A 27,918-nucleotide genomic window follows, 5' to 3' on the forward strand; every position below is an offset into this window, starting at 1 on the left:
AGCATACTGATTTAATGGAGCACCAGAAATGTATGTTGGGGAGGTAGGTTGATGGATTTTTAAAGGGACTCTGTCACTTTGCCCTGAAGTAAAGAATCTTTTTGAATATCAAAAGAGAAGTCAAAGATTAAACAGCCAAACAGTTTATGCAAAAACAGAAAATTTTAATACAATTTCAATAACAGCCAGAAACGCATTAAAATGGCCCCGAGTGCAATCGAATGATCCATGTATTGTTGTGAATTAAGGGCCCACCCCCAGCACTGGCTAAATTCAGGCAGCAGCCCACAAATCACAAGTTCTGTAGGCCTATAATAAAATAAAACTGTACAACATTTAAAACCCTCATAAAAAAACCATAAAAACACACACACACACACACACACACACACACACACACACACAAACAGATACAGTAACAATTGGTTTGCTGCTCATATGCCACCAATGGATAAAATTGCTTCAGAGATCAGGACCCTAGCTTGGTAAAGTTCATGGAAAAATAAAACAAGGCAAGCTATTTTAAATGTGTGACTTTGAAGGCCTTTAGGTAAAAAAAAGTCAGTTATCCCAGTCCTTCCTGTGTTCCTCGAATCCGTCGAGCAAGCTGCATGTCCTGGATAAAGAGGGTGACCCTTTTGGCGTGCAAACAGCAGAGATAAGAGTCTTCAAACAGTCGCACCAGAAAAGCTTCCGCGGCCTGCTCAAAATAAACATACAAGCTGGTCAGAACTTCATAACAAACAGGATTTTAGCACTACTCTCTGCACCATTACATTGGGGGGGGGGGGGGGGGTGTGAAGGACCAGGACAACTGCGGTCACAGGATGTGCTCAATTTTCCAGGTTGAATGACACTAGGTGCCATTCAACCCTGAAGACTGGGGGCATCTAGTGGCAGAAATAAAATTATTGCAGGGGACAACAGAGGAGAGGTGGTGGGTATTGTACCCAGACTTTTTTTTTTTTTTTTTAAAGTCCATCTTTTCGAAAAAAATAAAAGCACATTTATTTTTTTTTTTTTTTTTAAATATAAGGGGATTTTTTGACTTACTGTAAAATCCATTTCTCTGATGTTAATTGACGGACACAGCTCCTGATTCTTCTTAACCATTGGGTTATGCTGCCCCCTAGAGGAGTAGAACACTAGGCAGGAAAAAAAAAAAAAGTTTTTTCCTGTAAAGGCACATTCTACCAGAGGAGTAGGTGCCTCTTGGGCACATCGCCATCAAGCCTCTATGGCTCAGATATGCAAGGCCATGACCTTTGTTTCTATAGAGTGGATGTTGGGACCCAGGTGGAGTCTGCTTTTGGCCGCAGTGTACTGCAGGCGGCCGTGTAATCCTTCTGTTAAGGGTCAGATGGCGGTATTTTTTGGTGTCCCCCCTCAGATGCATTGCTTTGGGACGTCTCATATGTTATGATTTATGGCTGTGTCCCGTGATTTAAAAAAAAAAAAAAAAAAAAAAAAAAAACACCTTAGACTTACCGGTGACTGTTTTTCTAAGACCCTTTCAGGACAGCACCTGGAGAGAGCGCAGCTCCACCCAAAATCAGGAAACACTGCAGTCTTTAAATCCCTCCTCTTCCACCATGCCTTCAGTTATAAAGTATCCTCCGACATGCTAGAAAACAGAGCAGATTACAGAACCACCAACACATAGGTCATAACTTTTATAAAGTACAACATTCTAGGGAGGGTAGTAGGCTGCTGTCCTGAAAGGCTCTTAGAAATACTGTCACCGGTAAGTCTAACTAAGGTTTTCTCAAATCGCCTTTCAGGACAGCACCTGGAGAAGATAGAGTAACTGACCCTAGTACGGGACCACTGCCTGCAGTACCTTCCTCCTGAAGGATTGATCAGCAGCTGACAGTAAGTCCAGCCTACAGGGCTTGAGAAAAGTGAAATAACTAGACCAGGTAGCTGCCTTGCAAATTTGTTCAGGCAAAGCATGGGCCCTTGCGGCCCAGGACGTAGCCACGACCTGGTAGAATGGGGGAATGGGGCACAATACCTTCAGGAGGAGTCTCTCCTTGAGCCACATAAGCTACTTCAATTGCCCATTTGAGCCACCTTTCAAACTTTTTACAAACTTTCATATAAATAGCCCTGGTCACTTTTTTCCTACTGGACATCCGTGTGGAAATTCGTTTTTCTGAAAGGCCTCTGGCCCTGAAGAGATCTTCTGCAGAAACCACACCGTCAACTGAAGCCGCTCTGGCTCTGGATGATTCAGGGTCCCTTGTGTCAGATCTTCCCTGACCGGGAGTTTTCAGGGTGGTTTCACTGCCAAATTCAGGAGAGTCGCAAACCAAGGTCTTTTTGGCCAAAAGGGTGTGATCAGGATTAAGCTGGTAGATTCCTCCCTGAACTTACTGAGAACCAGAGGAATCAGATGGAAGGAGGGGAAACGCATAGCACAAGGGGAAGTCCCAGGGATGAGCAAATGCGTCTAGGCCCAGCGGTTGATCCTCCCTGTGGAGGGAAAAGAATACTGGTAAAAACAAACACAAAAAAGGGTCCACCAGCCTAGCGCATTATCCTCAGCGGGCTTTATTAATAATAAAGGTTAAAATCAGCTACTCACAAACATGCGTGGTAGGACAGCATATCAGTTCCTAAAATCAGCTTCAAAAAAAGTCAAGGAAGAGGCACGGCCTCAAAACGCGTCAGCCCTCCGTCTACAGGAGTCATTGGACTTTTTTTTAAGCTGATTTTAGGAACTGATATGCTGTCCTACCACACATGTTTGCGAGTAGCTGATTTTAACCTTTATTATTAATAAAGCCCACTGAGGATAATGCGCTAGGCTGGTGCGCCCCTTTTTTGTGTTTGTTTTTACAGTGTGTTCGACAACCCCGGTCGCAGTGGGCAGCAAGGCTTAGCCATCTGGGATGCCAAGTGTGGGTTCCAAGATTTAAACAGTCTGAGGATCTGGTTCTGAGCGCAGGAGCAGGGTGTTTAGCTTCACTCTTTTTTGTTTCTGGAAAAGAATACTGGTACCTTGGTGTTTTGTTGGTTTGAAAACAGGTCGATCTGGGGATACCCCCATGTCTCTGAAATCATAAGGAAAATTTCCTGATTCAGACTCCATTCTGATTCCAGAACCTTCTTCCTGCTCAGAAGATCTGCCAGCAGATTCTGGGAGCCCTTCAGGTGGACTGCTGTCAAGGATGCCACATTCTGTTCTGCCCAGTCCAGTAACTGCATGGCCAGCTCTAAGAGGCTTCTGTTTCTTGTTCCCCCTTGCCTTGAGACCTAGGCTATTGCCGTCATGTTGTCTGACAGGACTTGAACATGCTGATCTCTTATGTTTTGATGGAAGGACATAAGAGCCAGAGATATGGCCTTTAGTTCTCGCCAATTTGAAGTCTTCCTGGCCTCTGCCTTGGACCAAGTGTCTTGAACTGTCTGACCTTCAAAGGTGGGCTCCCCACCCCCAAGCGCTTGCATCTGTGGTCAGTCTCTTGTTCAGAGGAAAGGACAAACCTAGGCCCTTTGTTGGATTGGCTGGGTTTTGCCACCACAAGAGGGCCCTTTTTACCCTTGCTGAGATATTGATAGGCTTTTCTGTGGCTCTAGGTGAGACCACTTTTGTAGGATCTCCATCTGCAGAGGGCGAGAGTGTAACCTGGCCCACTGTACTGCTGGAATAGATGAGGTGAGAAGGCCCAGAGCCGCCATTGCTGTCCGAACTGAAAGTTTGTAGTTGGTCTGCAACTGAGCTACTGCAGACTTAACTTATTTTTTCTTGAGGCAGAAAAACTTTTTGAAGAACATAATGGATGTTGTAACCCAGAAACCGAATCTCCTGCGAAGGAGTCAGATTGGACTTCTCCAGGTTTAAAAGCCACCCTAGGCTCTCGAGATGTAACTGAGTCTCCTGAAGATTCTCCATCATCCTTGCTTCAAAATCTGTGAAAAGGAGCAAGTCGTCCAGATATGGAACCACAGAGATCCCCCTCAACCTCAGAGGTTCCAGGGCTTCTGCCATCACTTTGGTGAACACCCTGGGTGAGGATGACCGTCTGAAGGGGAGAGCTCTGAATTGAAGGTGCCAAATTGACTTTCCCAGAATGATTGCTAGTCTGAGAAACCTCTGGACCAAGCTATTGGGATATGTAGATAAGCACCCCTTGAGATCTATAGTCATCTTGAAACAACCCGGAGATAGCAGTTTTGTCACTGTATAGATTGTGTCCATCCGAAAACGCTTGTATCTTATTGATTTGTTCAAAACCTTGAGATTTAGGATCAAAACAAAACTTTCCTGATGGTTTCTTTACCAAGAAGATGTGAGAATAAAATCCCGGCCTTGTTCCTTGGGGACCTGGATGACTACTTCTTGTTGTATCAGCTCCTGTAAAAGACATCATAGCCGAAGCCATCTCCTGATCCTTTGGAAGCGGGGTGACAAAGAACCTGCTTGGGGGAGTTCTTGAGAACTCCAGGTTGTATCCTGACGACACTGTTTGATGAAAGAACTCGCTGGCATTTGTTCCCATTGAGGTAGGAACAGACTTAACCTTCCTCCCACTGGAGGGGTACTGTCATTTAACCTTAGAGGGCTGCTCTGGGGCCATTAAAAGCACCCCCCCTCTGCCTTTTATTTTTTGACCAGACCATCTGGACTGGTTTCCTTGTTCCCTACCCCTGTGGAACTGTGGAAAAGAACGAAAATTACCCTTTGCGGGTTGTTTTTTCTTTGAGGGGGAAGGCCTTTTTATCTGCTCTCCTATCTAGGACAGATTCAAGTTCTGGGCCGAACAAAAGATCGCCTGAAAATGGCAGCCCACACAATTTTGACTTAAAGGCCGAGTCCCCAGTCCAAGTCTTAAGCCAAATTGCCCGCCTGGCAGAATTGACCAATGCTGAGGACCATGCAGACATTTTAATTGACTCTGCCGAGGTATCAGCCATGTACTTTACCACTTTGAGCAGCAGAGGAAAGGATTCTAATAAGTCCTTTCTGGCAGTTCCAGCTTCAATGTGTTTTTAACTCTTCCAACCAGCATTCCAGGTTTCTAGCTACTACCGTGGATGCCAAAGATTGGAACCCCCATGTCTTCAAAAGCTAGGACTGTGTGGCGAGATACTTGGGAAAAGGCCGCATCCACTTTGAGTTTTTTGTTCCAGACCTGAGACTCATCTTCAAAAGGAAACCTTCTAAGACTATTAGCAAAAAAGGGAGCCTTTTCAGGATCTTTCCATTCCTTTTTCATCTCAGTAATGGTCTTGTGTACAGGAAAGACTCTATGCTTAGTCTCATCCAGTCCCTCATACATTTTGTCATGAACTGACAGTTGCACTTTTTCCTCCTAGATACCCAGGGTAGTATATATTGCTTTAAGTAGATCTTGCACTTCTTCTAAGGACAATTTATACTTGCAACGCCTTTCCAGGTCTTCCTCTGAATCCTTGAGGGAGGTAAGTGTGCTTGCTCCTCCACCTTCTAAATCACTACACCCTGCAGACTTTGAGGTGGATGCATAGGAGCTTGACAAAGCACTCTGCTGGGAGTCAATCTGTGCAGGTGGGGCTTTAACAAGGATTTGACTGAACTCAGTGGATCGGTCAGCTCTTTCACAGAAGAAAATAAATCCTTTCACTGCTGTGCAGATTCTTCTTTTACTAAGTCTGCAATACAGGTCTTGCATAATGGCTTAGGCCATGTATCATTTTAAAGGAGACTTGCAGGAAGGACACTTCCTTTTCACTGAAGGGGACCTGGACTTAACCGTGGCTTTCCCCTAAAAACCAAACAAAAATTCCTATTATCTAACTAAATAAACAGACACCTCTGTTACTTAACACCCAGGTGAACAACTTAACCCTAAAAGTAAAAAAAGGTGCACCCACTGCAGAAAAACAACAGACTCCACAACAACACTAAGGCTGGAGCATTTAGAAACCAACCTAAACAGTGGCAGGCTCAAATAGAGGCAAAGAAAACCACCATAGAAAGCCCAATAGTAAAGTTAGGGGGTCCCCTGCCCTCTTACCTGGGCCTGGCCGGTGCTGGAGGCGCCTGCATCCACCGTTGCTGCCGACTTCTCTTCCATACCTATGGAGAACGCAGCGAGAGAGCGGTGAACCGATCAGATTCAAAAATACCGCTACTGCCGTCCTCCCTACCCAAGGACCGGAAGCACCAGCCCTTAACCCGTCGTCAACCCCGCATTTTCAGCAGGCCCCAACCACGCCGCCCGCCCTCGCTGGAGGTCCCGCCCACTGCGCCTGCGCCCTCACAAGCTGGGACCCGGGATCGAAAATGTCGGGAAATTCAAATTAGAAAACCAGCCCAACTACTCACAAGCAGACCCCGGGCGCACAGATGGGACCACCAGTAAGGCCCAGCTCCCCTGAACTATAGGAAGGCCAGCGACATCCTCGGTACCCCCACCCTGGTGGGGATTGGGACGGTCAGTATCCTCACAACCTACTAAGGTGACCACCTTTCCCCCCCACCTGGAGAGAGCGCAGCCACCCACAAGAGGTTCCTCGCAGTGCTTCCACCATGGAGGAGGAAACAACAACTGAAGGCATGGTGAAAGAGGAGGGATTTAATGACTGCAGTGTTTCCCGATTTTGGGTGGAGCTGGGCGCTCTCCAGGTGCTGTCCTGAAAGGCGATTTGAGAAAAATCTATTTTTCTTTTCGTATATAAGAAACAAAAGTTTATTGAAAAAACAGCAAACATTGTACAGTTTATGCATTTCCCGAAGAGCTTCCTCTCAATACAAAATGGGAATGCTTTAGGAACATATTAACCAAATGCATCTTGCAGTGCATTCCTATGGGAAATAAATTTAGAAGAGACAAAGCCAAACCTGGCTGGCTAAACCGTAGTGTTAAAAAACTTATCAGGGGAAAAAAATTGGCCTTCAAGAAATATAAATCAGAGGGCAGAGTATCGGCTTTTGAGCAATACAAGGAGGCTAATAGCAAAATTAAACAAGAAATCAAGATGGCTAAGAGAGACAAATAGCGGAGGATAGTAAAAAAAACCCAAAGAAATTCTTTAAATATATCAACAGCAAAAAAACTAGGGCAGAGCATATTGCGCACATAATTAACAATGATGGGAGGATGATTACAGAGGACACTGAAAAAGCAACCGTGCTGAATGCTTTTTTCTCGTCAGTCTTTACGCAGGAAAAGGAGGGGTACACTGACCATGACTGTATGGTTAGTAGTAATACACAAGACTTGCCACTATGGCTAACAGAGGGGGAAATCAGGGAAAGGCTGGATAAACTTAACACAAACAAATCACCAGGCCCGGATGGCGTACATCCGAGAGTACTCATGGAACTCAGTAAGGTTATATCTAGACCACTGTTCCTGATCTTTGCTGACAGTATTAGGACAGGAAATGTACCAGGGGATTGGAGGAAAGAGAACGTGATTCCGATATTCAAAAAGGGCCAGAGGCATATCCCGGGAAATTATAGGCCTGTCAGTTTGACATCAATAGTATGTAAACTTCTGGAGGGGATGATAAGGGACTATATCGTAGAGTATGCTAAAGACAACAACATCATCAGCAGTATTCAGCACGGGTTTACAAATGGGCGTTCTTGTCAAACCAATCCCTTAACATTCTACGAGGAGGTGAGCTGTGAGCTAGATAGGGGCAGACCAGTAGATGTGGTGTACTTGGATTTCGCTAAGGCGTTTGATACAGTTCCCCACAAGCGCTTAATTTATAAAATAAGGTCTGCAGGTATCGACAGCAGGGTTTGCTCTTGGATACGGAACTGGCTAAAAAGGGCGTGTCCAAAGGGTGGTAATAAACAGCGCATACTCAGACTGGTCTGAGGTAGTAAGCGGGGTGCCCCAGGGCTCAGTCCTGGGACCAACCTTGTTCAATTTATTCATAAACAGTATTGAGGACGGGATCAGTAGTTCGTTATCAGTTTTTGCAGATGACACAAAATTGGCCAGGGCAATAACTGCACAGCATGAAGCAGATATCCTACAGAATGACCTGGACAAAATAACGGAGTGGGCAACGACATGGCAAATGAGGTTTAATGTGGAGAAGTGTAAGGTTTTGCACTATGGGACTAAAAACATAAAAACACAATACACGCTAGGAGGGGAACCAAAAATGGAGAAGGATCTGGGAGTCTTGGTTGATGATAGACTAGGCAACAGCATGCAATGTCAAGCGGCAGCTGCCAAAGCAAACAGAATATTAGCATGCATAAAGAAAGGGATGTATTCCAGAGATAAGACTATAATCCTTCCACTTTATAAAACTCTGGTCCAACCGCATCTGGAGTATTCTGTCCAGTTCTGGTCGCCAGTCCCCAGGAGGGATGTGTTGGAGCTGGAGAGAGTCCAGAGAAGGGCAACTAAACTGATTAGGGGATTGGAGGACCTTAACTATGAGGAGCGGCTGCAATCGCTCGATTTATTCTCCCTGGAGAGGAGACACCTGAGGGGGGACATGATAGCAATTTATAAATATCTCAATGGGGATCTCAGCTTAGAAAAAAAGCTGTTCATTCAAAGAGATTGCATGAGGACAAGAGGGCATACAATGCGATTAGAGGAGAAGCGTTTTAACCTCAGGCAACGTGGGGGGTTCTTTACTGTTAGGGCTACAAGATTGTGGAATTCTCTACCACAAGAGGTGGTTTCTGCAGGAAGTATGGTGGCTTTCAAAAGACTTAGACTTACATCTCAAGGATCAGGACATTAAGGGCTATGCGAGACGATTACAGCCACACTCACCTACACAGGTTGAACTGGATGGACTATTGTCTTTATTCAACCTCACAATAAATAGATAGATACATTGCCGCATTTAACAAGTTTGAAAGCATGTAAAACACATTCTCTCTATTCCCATCCACCACCCCAAATAGGCCCAAATAACAATGCATTAATCTATCTAGGACCAAATCTGCAGGGGCCAAACCCGGGGTCGCCAACCACCCACTCCAAATCCTATCATATCTTATGTGGGACTCCCCTATGTTGGTAAATCATGCGTTCACATCTCAGAGCTGCCCCCATGTTAGTCACCCACATCTCTAGCGCTGGAGGGGACTGTGAAGTCCAGTGCTGTAGAAGGAGTTTCCGAGTCTGAAACAATGTCCTGGACACCGCCACCCTGATATTAGCATCCCGAGTATACTCCTCCACTATGCCAAGTAGACACGGTTTTGGAACCATCGGTACCAAAATTTGATAAGCACTATTAACCGTCTGTATTCCAGACGTCCAATACCTGTGAAGCTTTGGACACCTCCACAGGAGATGGATAAGATCTCCATTACCCCTGATGCTCTCAAGCCCATGCCGTGTAGTCTAACCGAGGTGTAATGTACTCGGAGGAGTATGTACAGTTGCAAAATTCTTTGAGCTACATTTAAATGAACAGTGTCACATTAATTCCAGTGCCTCATCCCACTGGTCGCCAGAGAGGTCTCACACATCAGCTTCCCAATGAATCCTTGCTGAGCTAGGAAATGTTTCCAGATAATCCCCCAGCAAAATCGCATAGCACTTAAGAGATAAACCCCTTAGTGGAATCGAAAGGTTTCATCATATAAGAAACTGGAGTCGGGGACAGCTCCGGGGAGAGTAGAGAGGACTGGGCTCTAACAGAGTGTTGTAATTGAAGGTAGAACAGCATGCTCTGGGGTATTTCAAACCTGGCCTGCAGCTGAAGTGAAAGTCAGCAACTGACCACGTTCAAAGATATGGCGAAGGTGCGTAAAACCCTGTGCACGCCACAGGGTCCCGTACTGCAAGCCAGTCAGCTCTGGATAAGTGTGGTTACGCCAGATCGGGCTATATTCTATAAATCCTATCACCTTTTGCAGCTGCTTCGCCTTGGCCCAAACATTATGCATTAAGTTATAAGTGGGGAACAGTCCATTCGATTTTGAAAGCAACTGTGATTCTAAGCCCTTTGGGAGACTATCCACCCCAATCGCATGGAGCACCACCCTTAATGTTGATTCCCCTCCCACCGTGCCCGAATGCAAAAGGCGCCCAATATATGCTGCAACTGTGCTGCTAAATCATATACCCAGGGGTTTGGGAAAGCTAACCCACCATTATCCTTGGACCTTTGCAACTGCTCTAACCGAATTCTAGCTGGGCCCTTCCTCCAAAGCAGAGAATGAAAAAGGGAGTTAACCAATCTAAAGATTTTCAACGGGATGACCACCGGTGTTATTCTGTAGGAAATATTGCCCAGCAATTGGAGCATTAAAATCATCTTCACCAGGTTAGCTCTGCCTGCCACAGAGAGCCCCAATTTAGACCATATCCCTATCTCGTCCCTAAACCTGGTCAGGAGTGGGAAGATAAAGTGGCAGTAGTCAGTAATAGTTGCGGATATAATGATGCCTAAATATTTGAATTGAGTTACCACCTGCACCGGGCAGAAGGCAGATAAATGGGGATCCAACACCTGGTCCAATTGCATCAGGGCTGACTTAGACCAGATAATGGCAAGGCCAGAATATTCTCCAAAAGCAGTGATGGTCATCACAGCCCTCAAAGAGGGACCCGTGTCACCCAACAGCATACCGTCAGTGTATAGTAATATTTTCTCATGAGGAGGCCCATACTGGAAGCCCACCACCAAGGCACTGGCCCGAATCTGTGCTGCCAGAGGCTCTATGGCCAGGGCAAACAGTAAAGGAGACAGGGGGAATCCCTGCTGGGTTCCCCTCTCTAGGTTAAACGGTGAACATATCCTGCCCCCCACCCGAATGAGCGCACTCGGGGCCTGGTACAGTAAACGTACCCATGCGAAATAAGTCTCACAAAAGCCAAATTTCGCCAGAACTGCCCCGAGATCGTCCTGCAAAAATTGATTTTTAAATTCATACTTACCTGTAAAATCCATTTCTTGAAGTACATCACGGGACACAAAGGTCCCTCCCCTCTTGTATGGGGTCTTTTATTGCTTGCCACAAAACTGAGGTACTTCCTATGTGGGAGGGGTTAAAAAGAGGGTCATCAATTCTGATTGGTTGCCAGTGTCCTTCACCTATAGGTGGCCTATATAACCCATATGTTATGATTTATGGCTGTGTCCCGTGATGTACTTCCAAGAAATGGATTTTACAGGTTAAGTATGAATTAAAAATCAAATTTTTTTCACGATATAGGTTTTGCTCATCACTGACTCACACATGCAAATTGCACACAGTCACTTTGTTTAGGTCCATTATAATTTGCACATAAATTAACTGATGCAGAAGATACTGTCAGTGTGTTTAAACAAATGATGACTACTGTGCAAATTGTCTCTTAACATCTGAGCAAAGAGAGCAGTAAAAGTCTGCTTCTCGAACATCTTCATTATTCCCTCTGGCAGTGTCATGTGTTCTTCAACCTTTGTAATATTAGAAGACTTAGATTAGTACCTGATCAGTGATGACAGTGTCACTGCAGATTGCAGACGCCTGAGCCAAGGAGGACTAGGAGTTGTGGTCCGGGACGCTCACTCGGGGGTCTCCCTCTGCCCAGAGGCCTGTGTGAGGACGACGGAGGACAGTAAACACTCGCTGAAGGACGGAGGACAGATACTCGCTGGGGGAGGAGGACCAGCGCGCATGTGGGAGCCGACACTGCACTCTGGTAATCACAGGCAGTGAGACATTTTCCGCTCTGAGCAGCTGCGGATCGGGAAATGTCTCACAGCCTGTGATTAGCGGAGTGCAGTGTTGGCTTACTGGCGGGATCGGGCACGTGGAAACTCAAACACGCCGGAGCTCATCTCTATTCGAGAGTCATCATCGCTGTGCGGAGAGAAGGGGGGGCGCTACATGACGTCATTAGCACATCGCGATTAAGCCGGTCGCAGCATTGATGCAGAATTGCAGGTGGCTGAATCGTGATGCATCGATGCTACGATTAAAAAAAATAGAATTTTTGTAAGAACTTACCGTAAATTTTCTCTGAGTCCTCTGACAGTCGCAGCCCGTTCAGTATTCCTTCACCATTGGGTAATGCGCCCTCTGCAGGAGCAGGCTAGGTAGTGAAAAGGTTAACAAGCAAAGCTTTACAACAAGGCAAACCTCTTGGGGGCTGTCCCTCAGACATTACCCATCAGCCACTTGGTGCTGCTCTCCAGTTTCGTAGCAAGCAGTACAGGAAGACAATCAACCCCAAAAAATAGAGGGGCGGGAGCTGCGACTGTCAGGACTCAAAAGAATTGTACTCCGACAGTCGCAGTCCGTTCAGTATTCCTTCACCATTGGGATGTCCCAAAGCAGTGCAGGTGTGAGGGGTGGGAAGAAGCAACCAAAGAAAAAGGCAACGTTACAACCATGCCAGAGAAAAAAAAAAAAAACAACAGGGCAACAAAAGCTCAACAGGAGCCAACCCCAGAACAAAATTCAAATCAAGAAGAGACAGAACACCACGTCTCTTCAAAGAACCACCGCGCTCAAAACTTTGCGGCCAAAGGAAGCATCTGAGGATGCCATTACATCAAGTTTGTAGAAATTTTGTGAAAGTGTGCACAGACGACCTTGTGGCCGCTTTGCACACCAGAGCCACAGAAGCCTGATGGCGAAAAGCCCAGAGGCACAGACGGCTCTAGTAGAGTGTGCCCTCACAGGGAAAGGAGGCACCTGACCCTTTAGTGAATAGGCCTGAACAAAAAGTTGTCTGAACCCTTCCGACCTCGGAAGGACAAACAAGGAATCAGACTTCCTAAAGGACTCTGTGGAAGACAGGTAAACCCTGATCGCCCAGACCACATCCAATGAATGCAAGGCAAATTCCTTGGGAAGCATGGGCTTCGCACACGCGAAGGTAATATCTACGCTGAGGTGGAAAGCAGATACCACCATATGGAGAAAAGACTGATTGGGTCACAGGATCACTGTATCCCCATGAACAACCAGATAAGGCGAACGGCAAGACAGACAATTCAGACTCTCTGCGAGCAGAGGCGATAGCCACCAGAAAAGCAACATTCTGGGACAACACAGGCAGAGCTATTCTTCTGATGTTCTCAAGGGGGGGGGTCGTTGTAAAAAATGGACAAAACCAAGTCAGGTCCCACAGAAGCAAAGGAGCCTTCCGTGGGGGAGCCAGATGACGCACCCCTTGAACAAAGGTGTGAATCAAGGAATTAGTCGCCAAGGGACGCTGAAAGAAAGCGCCGATCCACACCTCCCTGCAGGAAGGCCAAAACCCTCACCACCGAAAAGGAGCGAGGATGAAACCCTTGCGACTCACACCAGGCAATATACGCCTTCCAGGTACGATGGTAAATCTTCCTGGGAGGTAGTCTTCCGAGCCTTCAGTAAGGTAGGAATAACAGCATCGGAGAGACCTCTGTCTCTCAATACCAGGCTTTCTACAGCCACGCCGTTAAAGCCAGAGACTGCAAAGCAGGTTGGAAGATCGGCCCTTGAGACAGTAGATCTCACAGAGGTAGCCGCCAGGGAGGCTCGACGACCATCTGCGTGAGGTCTGCGTACCAAGACCGAACGAGGTCAGTCTGGTGCCACCAGAATTACCTGCACCTGTTCCGATGCTAACCCGCAGAGGGACCTGGACAACAGGTGAATCGGAGGGAAGGCACAAATCAGCTGATACCGATGCCAGGGCACCATTACACATCCGTGGCGTCCACCAGAGGATCGCGGGTCTTGGCCAGGAACCTTCCCTCCGTTTTGTGGAGATGGGACGCAAACAAATCAACGTCCGGAGTCCCCCACCGGGCACACAGGAGATGAAAAACCTCCGGATGCAGGGACCATTCCCCCTCATCCAAGGACTGACGACTGCCAGTTTTTCCACTCCCGGAATGTGAACAGCCGAAGTCGCTGGAAAGTGCGCCTAGGCCCAAGACAGGATCTCGGCCACCCGGGCATTCCAGGTGCCCCTTTGGAGATTGATGTAAGCCACCGCCGTAGCGTTGTCCGTTTTAACACGAACCGGGCGACTGTGTAGCCAAGTCAACCAATGAAACAAGCATAGCTTGATCGCTCGGAGCTCCAAGACATTTATCGGCAGGAAGGAATTCATCCGCCGACCAAGTTCCCTGGGCACAAAAAGGTGTCCAGAACTCCACCCCAGCCCGACAGGCTGGCATCCGTTGAGACTACTGTCTACAACAGAGGCAGAAAAGACTTGCCTGGAGTCAGAGTGGGTGATAGAATTCACCACGACAGTTCCGTCCTCGTGAGGCAGCACAAACATATTCTCCTGTCCAACGACTGAGGATCCTTGTTCCACCTGGCAAGAATCTGCTTGCAGAGGTCTCGTGTGAAACTGAGCAAATGGGATGGCTTCGAAGGCTGAAACCATCAGTCCCCGGGACCGCAGGCAGGCTCGTAGAGAGGAGAGATCGATGTCTGAGGGACCTGACCTCGCCCTGCAAGGTCTGAAGTTTTTCCTCTGGGAGAAAAAAAAAAAAAGAAACCTTTGTTTGAGCGGAGCCCAGGACCATCCCCAGGTAACGGAGATGGACTGACGGAGTCAGTGCCGACTTCTGGAAATTGATGGGCCACCAAATCTCCTGGAGCGTTTGAACTGTGACTGTCAGATCACTCGACAGAGTGGCACATAAACTCTTCCTCAACAGGAGGTCGCCCGGATAACCGAGGACCGCAATCCCTCTTGCGCAGCAAAGGCAGCACCGGGGCCAAAACTTTGGTGAATACCCTGGGAGCTGAAGCTAGACCAAAGGGTAATGCCACAAATTGAAAGTGGTCCTCAGCCACTGCAAAGCGGAGATACCGCTGATGACCTTCGTAGATAGGGATGTGCACATACGCATCCTACAAGTCGATGAAGGCCAGAAACAACTCCTAGACCAAAGAACGCTACCACCGACCGGATGGATCCCATCTGGAACCTCTGTACCCGCAACAGTGGTTCAGAGACTTGAAGTCCAGAATCGGACGCACATTGCTCTCTTTTCTTGGCACCGTGAAAAGGTTGGAATAGAACCGTGAAACCTGTCCCTCTGAGGGACCGGTATAACTCCTTGGGCAAGAAGATCTTGCACAGCCCCCTTGAGATCTTGCAAACGATCGGGAGACAGATGAAGATTTGATGGAAAGAACCTGTCTGTGGGCGAGATGGAAACCATCTTCGTACCCTGAGCGAATCAGTTCGTGAACCCACCTGTCTCGTATTTGGGACAACCAGGGATCCCGAAATCAATGTAGATGTCCCCTCACCCCTTAAAACGGATGAGGGCGTCCCTTCAGGCAGAGCAGGACAGGGCCGCTGCACCGGACTGACCGGCCTTGGGCTTTCCATACCATGGCTTCTTGTGACCGCCGGAGGCCTTAAAGGATTTACCTTTCTCCTGTGCCCCTGAGGCACGAAAAGGACCCACAATGAGCCCTGAAGGAAGGACCCCGCCTAGTGCGGGGTGATTTACCCTTAGAGGTTTGGGGTAAAAAGAAGGGATGCACCGATTCGACTTTTTTGGTCCCGATCTTTTGCTTTGTGAAATCGCCGATCCGGAAGTACTGTTTTGTGAGCTTATAATAAAATAATACTTTTCGGATCGGTATCGGCAGATACCTTATAACAATTGTGCATTTAAGAGGTTAACCTTCCCTCCTCCTCCGGCAGACGGAACGAAAAGATACATTGTATTCATCGTGTTTACTTAACTGGGAGACTGAAAGGCATTTGCAGGAGGCTCTTTTTTTTTCTTCTTCTTTGACAGATGTTCTCTGCTCCCTCACAGCTATGTAAAGAGCAAAACCGGATCGGCCAGTGGATCTGTTAATTTTACAGATTCCTTGATCCAGCTATTATGGCCATATCGGCGTCGATATCCGATCCTAATATCGGATCGGTGCATTCCTAGTAAAAAAGGCACTCATACCTCCCGTAAGACCCTGATCAATACATCCAAGGTATCCCCAAAAGGTCGATATCCCAGACAAGGGACATCAGACACAGTCTGCTTGGAAGCGTGGTCAGCCGACCAGCTGTTTAGCCAAATAATGCGGCGGATTGCGACCCCAACCGCAGATAACCTTGCGACCAAAGGCGCCTCGTCCAGGGCTGCGTCACATAGGTACATCACGGCCTGGGCCACTTGATCCACCAGGTCAAGGACAGTTGGAAAGACCGACTCCGCCACTAAGATGCGCCTAAGCATCTGGAACCATTCAGTGACCGTTCGTGACACCATCACAGAAGCGAACGCAGGTTTGAGCAGAGAGCACCGCCACCAAATACAAGTGGTGGGAAAGCATTTCCACGTGCCTATACGACGGGTCACTGAACACCGGGGAGTCCTACACGGGCAACAATGTGGAGTATTTCAATCTGGACGCAGTGTGGTCCACCTTAGGCGGTGCCCTCCAACGTGTGTTGACCGGGTCCGCAAAGGGGTAGTGGTGTTGAAACCGCTCAGGCACCACCATGATTGAAGCAAAAATAGGTTTGAGCATGGAACCCGCCACCATGTAGGCATGGCGGGCCAGAGACTCCAACCTCCTGTCCGTAGGATCCTGGAACACTGGGGTATCCTCAGCGGGAACCAAAGTAGCCTTGTTTAACACAGCCACCGTGTAATCCACCTGGGGAGCCACACACCAGCGCAAATCCGTAGAAGGCGCAAAGCAGTTTAAACCTATTAGGCACCGTAAAAGGGCGTTTCAAACTGCGCCATTGTTCATTCACAGTGTGATGAAACTCAGGGGGGCAGGGAAAAACCTGCGCTGACTTGCGGGTCCTATGCGTACCAAAGGAGGACACAATGCCCGGAGGATTGGGCTCATCCTCTAAATGCAGAGTTTCTTTTACAGAAGAAATCAACGCATCCATAGATGCGCGTTCCTCAGGCGACCCTGGGGAAGAATCATCTACCCCCTCCACCTCAGACCCCAGCGGGTCCAGGGATGAGCGAGACCCTGAAAAGGGCACGCCAGCCACATCATCATAATGAGATTCCATTACAAAAATAATGACAAAAAGTACTGGCCCTTCAAAATCGCTGCGGATTGCGCAGCCCATCGCTGTGTACACAGACCCCCCAAAAAGGGACAAAACTGAGCCAAGAAGGATAAAGCAGAGCGATATGGAAGAGACAGTCTGCAGAGCCCCACAGAGTGTTACCACACCGATCGCTGCTCCAGAGGAAAAGGAAGTGAGGTCACCAGAGCCTGAACTATATGCTGCAAGGCTAAGGGAAAATGGCTGCCCATAGAAAGTAATGGGAGGCTTCGGCAAGATGGCCGCCAAGATGTGCTCAGAACGATCGTTCTGCCACACACAAGATGGCGCCAAAACACTGCATAGCAAGCTGTTGCAAAAGCCCATAGTGAAGCCAGACATGCTGCCCACATACAAAATGGCGGACCATGCGGTTTTGAGCCGCAGCGGCCGCCGCACACACAGTCTGCACCTCCCAAACACTGAAAGTGACACAGGAGAGGGGCCCCCAAAACCACTCAGCGCCAGCAGTGCACTAAAAAAGACCCCCGCAGGGATCGCATCAGGGAGCCCCACAAACGCACAGACATAAGGGGACACACAGCAACACAGGACTGCCACCCCAGACAGAGGCCCCACACAGAAAAGTACTTACCTGTACCAGATGGCGTGGGGTGCCTCTATTAAACGGAAAGCCGCTGTCCTCAGATGATAGGGAATGCCATCAGCCAAAAAATGCAGGACACTGCAGCATGCAACCGTATATGCGTCCAATGAGGTAGCCACCTCACAGGCTGCATCCCTGCTGCGAACAGGGATGGGTCGTTCATAGCGCCAGAGCGAACCATAGCTGAATGCTCGATGGCGGGCTGGGGATCCCTCTGACCCTCTGCCCTGGAGAGCCAGTGCGGCCAGTCCGATTCCCAGCTCCGCAAATCCGTCTTCATCCGAAGATCCGACTGAAAACTAAAGCTGACAAAATAAACTAGCTAGTAAAGCAAAGAAAAAAGGACATTCTTGCAAATAAAAAATCATAAGATTAGAAGGCTGAGGGAAGCCTATCTACTCCTAATGCTAGGCAGAGACAAACTGAGTTGGGATGGCTTAATGCAGGGGGGGGGGGGTATTGACCAGTGGGACAGCCCCCATGGGTGTGTCTATGCTAAAAGCTTTTGTTTTTAAACAAGTCTTATGCCTAGATACTCCTGCGGAGCGGAAGTCAATACCCATTGGTGAAGACTTTATGAGGGGCGGCGACTGTCGGAGGACGTAAGAGAAAAAAACATTTTTAAAGAAAATAAAACTGAAACAAGGCGTCCCAGCAGGGTACCCTAGTCCTACTCCTGAGCTAGGCAGCAAGAAAAACTGGAGACCAGCACCAAGTGGCTGATGGGTAATGTCTGAGGGACAGCCCCCAAGAGGTGTGTCTGTTGTAAAGCTTTGCTTGTTACCTTTTCACTACCTAGCCTGCTCCTGCAGAGAGGGCGCATTACCCAATGGTGAAGGAATACTGAACGGGCTGCGACTTTCAGAGGACCTAATATATAAAAAAAAAATAAATAAATAAATAAATAAATAAATATATATATATATAATATATATATATATATATATATATATATATATATATATATATATATATACACACACACATACATACATACACATACACACATACATACATACATACATACAGTACAGACCAAAAGTTTGGACACACCTTCTCAAAGAGTTTTTTTTCTTTATTTTCATGACTATGAAGATTGTAGAGTCACACTTCAAGAGGTAGTCACCTGAAATGGTCTTCCAACAGTCTTGAAGGAGTTCCCAGAGATGCTTAGCACTTGTTGGCCCTTTTGCCTTCACTCTGCGGTCCAGCTCACCCCAAACCATCTGGATTGGGTTCAGGTCTGGTGATTGTGGAGGCCAGGTCATCTGGCACAGCACCCCATCACTCTCCTTCTTGGTCAAATAGCCCTTACACAGCCTGGAGGTGTGTTTGGGGTCATTGTCCTGTTGAAAAATAAATGGTCCAACTAAACGCAAACCGGATAGAATAGCATGCCGCTGAAAGATGCTGGTTCAGTATGCCTTCAATTTTGAATAAATCCCAGTGTCACCAGCAAAGCACCCCCACACCATCACACCTCCTCCTCCATGCTTCACTATGGGAACCAGGCATGTAGAGTCCATCCGTTCACCTTTTCTGCGTCGCACAAAGACACGGTGGTTGGAACCAAAGATCTCAAATTTGGACTCATCAGACCAAAGCACAGATTTCCACTGGTCTAATGTCCATTCCTTGTGTTCTTTAGCCCAAACAAGTCTCTTCTGCTTGTTGCCTTTCTTTAGCAGTGGTTTCCTAGCAGATATTCTACCATGAAGGCCTGATTCACACAGTCTCCTCTTAACAGTTGTTCTAGAGATGTGTCTGCTGCTAGAACTCCGTGTGCCATTGACCTGGTCTCTAATCTGAGCTGCTGTTAACCACTTAAGCCCCGGAGGATTTGGCTGCTAAACGACCAGAGGGTATTTTGCGATTCGGCACTGCGTGACTTTAACGGACAATTGCGCGATCGTGCGATGCTGTACCTAAACGAATTTGGCGTCCTTTTTTTCCCACAAACAGAGCTTTCTTTTGGCGGTATTTGATCACCTGTGCGATTTTTTGATCACGCGCTATAAACAAAAAAAGAGCGTAAATTTTGCAAAAATAGCAATATTTTTCCCTTTTTTTTATGTGAAATTCCCCCCAAAAAAAATGTAAAAATCAAAATTTTTTAATATTTTCGGCCAATTTGTTTTATGCTACCTACGTTTGGTAAAAAAAAAAAAAAAAAAAAAAAAAAAAAAAAAAAAAAAAAAAAATCGCAAAAAGCGTATTTTGATTGGTTTGCGCAAAAGTTATTGCATTTACTAACAAAGGGAAAGATTTTTGTCATTTTTGTTGTTTTTTTTTTTTAACGCGTAATGGCGGCGATCTGCGATTTTTTTTGCGGTACTGCGACATTGCGGCGGAAAGATCGGACCCTTGACTGACATTTTTGACACTTTTGGGGTTACCAGTGACATTTCTACAGTAATCAGTGCTATATATATGCACTGTTACTGTAAAAATACACTGGTAGTGAAGGGGTTAACTTTATTTGAGAGGGAGGGGCTGTGTGTGTCCCTAGGGGCGTGATTCTAACTGCGATTGGCTGTGGCTTCAACTGTATGCAGAGTGATCAATGGATCTACATAGTAGATCCATGTGATCAGCTCTCATACAGAGAGGAGAATGACAGGCAGCTTGTTTACACAAGCTGCCTGACTTTCTCCCTCTCCCCCGCCGATCGCAGAGTGGCCGGCGGCGATCGGGTCCGCCGGTCACACGCGCGGGGGGGGGGGGGTCCGTGACCACGCGGGAGCGCGCCTCCGGCGGCGCGCGCTCCCTAAACCCTCACAGGCGAGCGACGTAGACCTACGTCACTTTGCCTGTGAGGGGCTGACCGCCGCCGTAGATAGTCGTGCGGCGGTCGGCAAGTGGTTAACCTGCGATTTCTAAGGCTGGTGACTCGGATGAACTTATCCTCCGCAGCAGAGGTGACTCTTGCTCTTCTTTTCCTGGGGCGGTCTGCATGTGAGCCAGTTTCTTTGTAGCGCTTGATGGTTTTTGTGACTGCACTTGGGGACACTTTCAAAGTTTTCCCAATTTTTCGGACTGACCTTCATTTCTTAAAGTAAATGATGGCCACTCGTTTTCCTGTACTTAGAATTTGTATTATGGCAAGAAAAAAGCAGCTAACAGTCTATTCAGTAGGACTATCAGCTGTGTATCCACCTGACTTCTGCACAACACAACTGATGGTCCCAACCCCATTTATAAGGCAAGAAATCACACTTATTAAAACCTGACAGGGCACACCTGTGAAGTGAAAACCATTTCAAGTGACTCCTCTTGAAGTGTGACTCTACAATTTTCATAGTCATGAAAATAAAGAAAACTCTTTGAATGAGAAAGTGTGTCCAAGCTTTTGGTCTGTACTAATATATATATATATATATATATATATATATATATATATATATATATATATATATATATATATATATATATATATATATATATATATATATATATATATATATATATATACACACATATACATACACACACAAACACAGGGATTGCTGCACACACAGGGATTGCTGCACAAATATATATTTTTTTAATTGGAAAAACATCCAGAAAGTACATACCAATACAATTGCAGAGTATTTCATCCAGTAACAGTTTCGGGCTATAAAGGTTAACGCCCTTCTTCATACAGAAATACATCTAAATCCTCAAACAAATACAAAGGCTTATATATTGCTCAATATCAATTAGGAATCCACCAAGTCATCAATCATTAATTCACACAGGTGTCGCCAATTAGTCATTAAGACTGAGATAAGGTGCAAGGATTGGATCCTTTCCCCAATGCAATTAGTAAAGTCCAGTTATATCTGTCCTAATAGCAAAAAAAGGGAGGAATATTTATCATTATGATAGCTACCAAAAAAAAAAAAAAAAAACAACACACATTTTAGTTATTAAAATAACGCCATATGTTCAGGTATTCAATATAGTTGTCACTGTTGAAGGTGTAAGACACATTCACTGGCATATTAAAGATCAAAAGACATTTTTATAACAATATAAATCAAGTTCAGAATTTAACTCTTTCGGTTGTAAAGTTTTGTTTGAGGATTTAGATGTATTTCTGTATGAAGGGCGTTAACCTTATAGCCCGAAACTGTTACTGGATGAAATACTCTGCAATTGTACTGGTATGTACTTTCTGGATGTTTTTCCAATAAAAAAAATATTTGTGCAGCAATCCCTGTGGACTTTTCTCTCTATATACAGAATACATATTCTTCACAAAAAATTACAGTTTTACAACTTTATGTTTGAAGCCTGAAATGTGGCAAAAGGTCGCAAAGTTCAAGGGGGCCGAATACTTTTTCAAGGCACTGAGATATAGATATAGATATAGATCTGGGATGGCTTGATTGCTTTGCACACAAACCTAATGAATCAATGCTGTTGTGCTGCTCACCGCATCTGTGAGAGATAGAGATGCTAGAGATAGAGATGCTAGAGATAGAGATGCTAGAGATAGAGATGCTAGAGATAGAGATAGAGATGCTAGAGATAGAGATGATAGAGATAGAGATGATAGATAATTTTTTTTGTTAGAATTGTATTCTAGTCGACTTTAAATATCACGAATTTAAAATAAATATGAAATAGTGTTAAAAATCCTGCTTGCTGCATTTTTGGTGCATATTTGGCAAACCGCAATGCACCTCCTCCATTGAAAATGCAACAAGAGCGCATCAAAAATGCACCAATGTTGCATTTTTGAGCCACCTGACCTATGAAAAACTCATAAGCAAAGGTAAAATCACGGGCGTATTCGGCAGCCATTATCGGCACTCCCCCCCCCCCCCCTTTCCTCAAATCCTATTTTGGAACATCACTGATTACAAATATATACAAATACTGACCTCTTGTAATGCCATAATTGCTAAACTTTGCCACATGAATGGCACTCCACGAGTATACTCCAAACAGACTTCTCTCACCTGTAGAAGCATTAAAAAAGAAATAAATACAAAAAACACTTGATCCAGATATAAAATAGCAAAGTAATGAACAAAAAAAACTTTCCTTTTTTCCACTCAACTCTTTCCTGGCTGATCTGTAGATACCATTCCAGGAGGAACCCTGTCTTCCTCATAAACCCCCCCCCCCCCTCACACTATCACATTCTAGGGATGCACCGATGCAACTTTTTTGGACCCGATACCGGCACAGATATCTGGCGTTGTGAAATCGCCGATACCGATCCAGAGCTACACACACAAAGCAAGCGGCTGCAGTACAGAGCAAAGCCGCTGCTTCATGTGTACGGCTCCTCCATTCACAGGCGGAGTGCATCTGATATCACTCCGCCTGTGAGCCGGGCCCATACAGGAAGTAGCGGCTCCCATCCCATACTACTACTGCACCTAGTAAGGGATGGCTGAGCCGTTACTCAGCAAAAACCGGATCGGCCAGTGAATCGGTCAATGTTACCGATCCCCCGATCCATCGGTGCATCCCTATCACAATTCAGGACTTCAGGAGCCTGTCCCATTCTTTAAAATCCCATTGAATAACTGTAAAAAGTACGGTCTTTACCTGGTTGCAAAAACTTTACATCGTGCATGTTTTTATGGTTAATACATACATTGCTCCTGCTGTTTCAATGAACTTCCTTATGCTGAGTGGTAACGCTACAGCAGCTGACCCTCTGCTTGTTATCACTCAGTGTCCACTCTCTGCCAGTTCCCTTTTAGGAAGCCATTAACATACTCTTTCTCTGGAAGCTGCCCCATGTAACTCTTTATTATCAGCATCGTAGCAGCTCCAGCAGGTTGACATCTCTAACCTGCTAGCCAGTGTAAACATGATCAATATGTAATCAAATAAAAGTTTTCACTTTTAGTATGACATAAATGGTTTCTATTAGTATTATTTTAAACTATTCCGGGAAATGGTAATCTCGCTACCGAGAAGCAAGACAAAAAAAAAGGTGGAGCCTGATGACACAAAGCATGATTCCAAACACTAAGTTCACATCTAGTGATTTGGGGTCCAAATCGCACTGGAATGCTGGAAAAATACAGCAGGCGTGTTTGTGTACTATTCATTTTTTTTTTCATACATTTTTTTTTTAATAAAAACAAGCATTTGGTATACAGATACACCTAGGCTTTTTTGAGGAGTACCAACATGCCACGTACATAGATACATATGCGACAAACAGAAGCAGCTCAGCAGCTCTATACACGTGTCAGTTACAATAAGCCATCAGTCCCAGACTTTGTTATATTTCACAGGGCATCCCCTATTAATATAAATGAATTTTTTTATAAGATAAACTGTTAACGTCAGCTTTCCAGTCGGAGAATCTGGAGGGAGTTTGCCTCATCCATATTTTGGCTATAGTTTTCCGGGCAGAAAAAAAGCGTTTCGTGCAGAAAATGTTTTGTATATTTATCAATATCTGCATCTGGGAAGATTCCCAGCAGGCATAATTTAGGGTCCAAGGTCAACAGAGACCCCATGTTATGAAGAAAATCCACTACCTGCTTCCAAAATCCCTGCACGTAAGGGCAGGACCATAGAAGGTGGTAGAACGTGCCTGGTGCCAAATGGCACAAGAGGCAGGTAGAAGGTTGTCCTTGATTGAATTTAGAGTGAGGTATGTGCGATGCAGAATATATATTTGGGTCAGTCTATCAGACAGTTTAGGTGAGACCGCTTTACATGCGTCCCAACGCCTCACTCCAGTCATTGTCCTCCAGGTTCCCCAAGTCCCTGTCCCATCGTGTTTTAACATCATAGGCTAGTTTAGTTGATAAAGGGGTATGTAACATATTATAGAATAAAGATATCAATTTCTGGGGGTCTTCGCTTTTGACCATCTCCGTGAGAGGATTGTGAGGGAGTTGAGGTATTGATTCTGGGAACTGAGCATGTATAGCATGGCAGACTTGTAGGAAACGGAAAAGCATTCAATTAGGGAGAGCAAATTCCACTATCAGGGCATCAAAAGTTTTCAACGAGCAAGCCGAGAGTAAGTGCGAGAGGTAGTAAATTCCCTCTCGGCACCATGCCTCAAGAGTCCGGTATAGTCAGAAATTCTGGGAGAGTTCTATCATATGAAAGGGGAGTGTAATCGTTATGTGCAGGTATATTTGACAGAGGCCAGTCTCCAAATCTGCCCGTAGTGATGTAGGAGAGAACTACGTCCACCAGCCCTGATGCCAGCCATCGCCAATCCCCGCAGCTATAGCACAGATGGGGTCTGCTGTCAGTTGGGCCCATCTGGGACATAAGAGTAGGGTGAAACGTTTGTCAGTCTTATCTATATGAAACAGTTGAGATAGTTGGGAATTAATACAGGCTGAAGTCTGGTAGGGCTGTGCCAGCCAAGTCAGTGGGATTTTTAAGGAGTCGCCATGCTAATTTAGGTCTACTCTTGCCCCAAACAAATGGTCTGAGAATGGCGTCCATAGTTGAAAGTACTTTAAGGGTACGTACACTGAGGTGTGCCACAGTATATATAGAACTTTAGGAAGGAGTATCATTTTAATAAGATTGATACCACCGAGTGGGAGACGGGCCCATAGTTGTGTTTTAGACTTGATCAGGGAAAAAAAGAAGAGGTTCTATATTGAGAGATACAAAATCTGAAGGTGCTCTGGTTATGTTCACTCAAGGTACTTGATACTACTGACTCTGGAGAGGCAATTGGGTCTGTAGTTCAGTCTGGGGGGCATGATCACGCGGGAGAATTTGTAACTTCCCCCAGTTGATCCTGAACCCGGAAAATGAGCCAAAGTGTTCAAATGTGCGTAATGCCTCAGCCAGAGGGGCCCAAGTCCGCAAGATATAGGAGGGTGTCGTCCACATACATAACTTACTTCTAGATCACCTACACGCAAACCTAGTATCAAGGGGTTGTCTGACGGATATTGCAAGAGGTTATGTGGCCAGAGCATATAGTAGTGGGGACAGAGGGCAGCCCTGCCTAGTGCCTCTTGTCAGTTCAAAAGTGTCTGATTACCATCCAGTAGCTGTAACTTTGGCAACAGGTGCCTGGTACAGCAGACAAATCCACCTAAGAAATTTAGGGCCAAAGCCCTATCGTGCTAGACACTTCCACCACCACCCTCTCCCCAACGTCATGGTGGGCTTGTATATTCAAAAATAATTTCCTGAGATTTAATGAGGTGTTTCTGTCCGGCATAAATCCAGCCTGGTCTTCATGTACCAAGTGCTTAGGATCAGAGATAAATAAAGGAAAGTTCCAACACCATGAAGTTGAAATCCCCAATCCTGGAGGAACCACGTGCTCACAAAGTAATTCCCTTACCGGAACATTAGACCCACAGTTAAGGCAGGTCAAACAGGCATGGATCACAGAAATCACAGATAGAGCGGTATCCCCACAAATATCTGGCACCAGGTCTGTCACGATAGCTTAATCAATATTAATAGATCATACATTCACACTTCATAAGCTCCTTGCCAAAATTGGTAAAGATGCCCCTCCAAAGACAAATGGAACTCAATGGTGAAGTACGTACGTTTTATTGAAATAAAAACAAGGTAGATAACTCACATGATGTTGCATGATTCAAAGCATATGTTCATAATGGCCGCGGCTGGAGGCGTGTGGACTGACGTGTCTGCGTGTGGACTGACGTGTCTTGACGCGTTTCGTCAAAGGCAAATCCCACACCAAGCAGCACGCCATAGTGTCCCAGATCGGAAGGCTCAATGACGCATTTCCGCTTCCGGTTACGGTATGCGTAATGACGCACTTCTGCTATCGGTGGTTCTAACCCGGACGTTGGATGGAATGCATGCCCGTGAGCCGCATCCCCCGGGTTTCCGCACCGGAAGGATAACTGCACTAAGATATACGGTCCACCAGGAAACAGGCGTTCCAAAGCCAGGAAGCAGAATGCAGATTAGTTATGCATTGGCTCTTGAAGGGTGGTCGGATGTAAATGGACTGTCTGTTTACACCCAACTGCCAGCCAATCCAATCTGCTAGACGGATCCCCATCCCATCCATTTTTATTGGATGTAGGCGGGGACAAATCAATTTACACCTGCCACTACATAGAGGAGAATAGAGAGCCCGATTGAGTCCGCCTGAAAAACCGATAGGCGGACCCAATTGGTCCACTCATGTGAAAGGGGCCTGATAATGTTTTGTATGTGTATTACCCACCTCATTTCTAGCTCCCTGTCCACAGCCAATAAACCAACAACCGCAGTACACTCACCAGTCTGGCGAAGGGAGCTTTTCTCAATAACAGGTCTGTTGTCTTTTGATATTTTCTTATCTCCATCAGTGCTCGTGATCCTGGGCGATAACGATGCTTACGTTTCTGTCTGAGGAATTTTCTTTCTGTTTGTGAGGCACCTTCTCCGCTTGGCCCCGGCTCTGCATTGTAAAACCACCAAATTACTAAGATCCTTTTTTTTTTTAATCAAAAGAAAAAAGGACCAAAAAAAAAGAAAAAAGAAAAAAAAAAAACAGAAGTATGAGGTTTGGTATTATTGTCCAGATATACTTGCCTAGGTAGATGCAGCATCGGTCCGATGCTACATCTGTCCCCCAGCGTCTCTGTATTGTGTAAAAACATATGACAGGCGCTCAGCCACATATTAAAACATAAGTCCATATAAGTCCATATAATGTCCAATGGGTGTGGGTTTAATAATTTAGGATGGGGGGGGGGGGGGGGGGGAGACACTAAAAATATCCAACAGTTAAGGCAGCCGTCCAGAACCAGTGAGCCAAAGGTTCTCCAAACTGTATGCAAAAAAGAGAAAAGAAAGAGGCGCCTCTAAGTGCAGACTAAAACAACCAAATTTATTCCATAAAATATGCACTCACATTGTGCGTATGCAGTAAATCCTCCTGGGGAACTCCAAGATGGATCCGGTTTTAAAAGTCATCCATTCCGTGCTGCCGACTGGAGAGCCGGTCTCCTCTTCGCCGCAGCCTGCATTGAGTGGCGAAGGTGGAGCGGAAGCGTCCGTACGTTGAAAGCGAGGCTTGGTCGGCAGGGACAGCAGGAACATGTGGATGACGTCACTGGATTGCGACGCGTTTCCGAGCGTGCGTGCTGCCGTAGGGCGGGCAGCTGTGCTCCTTCATCAAAGCTCCAGACAAGGGATAACAACAAGAGGAATAGCTAGCCTTATGAACGATCGGAGGGGAAGAAAAGCGGAAGTGATAGATTCTTTAGAAATATATCAAGTTAAGCAGTGGAATATGAAATTAGTACTACCAAAATAAGGCTATGATCAAAATTAAAAAAGAGTGGCAACAAGGATGAAAAATAAATGTGAAAAATAATGATGATGAGAAAACTAAAAACTAAAAATAAAAAATAATGAAAAATAAAATTAAAAATA

The 27,918-nt window shown here is 46.0% G+C and overlaps 1 protein-coding gene across 1 annotated transcript in view; it reads right to left on the minus strand.

The window, feature by feature from the left end:
* Positions 1 to 462: 462 nt before the first annotated feature.
* The window catches only part of LOC309557403 (histone H3-like centromeric protein A), a 45,923-nt gene continuing 18,467 nt past the window's right edge, over positions 463 to 27,918 (minus strand). Inside the window, exons 2-4 of the mRNA XM_082260119.1 lie at positions 26,778 to 26,938; positions 22,437 to 22,514; positions 463 to 700 (exon numbers count right to left, since the gene is read on the minus strand). Coding sequence (XP_082116245.1) covers positions 566 to 700; positions 22,437 to 22,514; positions 26,778 to 26,938 — 374 coding nt within the window. The 3' untranslated portion in view covers positions 463 to 565. The remainder of the gene's footprint in view (positions 701 to 22,436; positions 22,515 to 26,777; positions 26,939 to 27,918) is intronic.

Source organism: Pelophylax lessonae (assembly GCF_965119305.1).
Source record: "Pelophylax lessonae genome assembly, chromosome: 6".
Taxonomy (NCBI): Eukaryota; Metazoa; Chordata; class Amphibia; order Anura; family Ranidae; genus Pelophylax; species Pelophylax lessonae.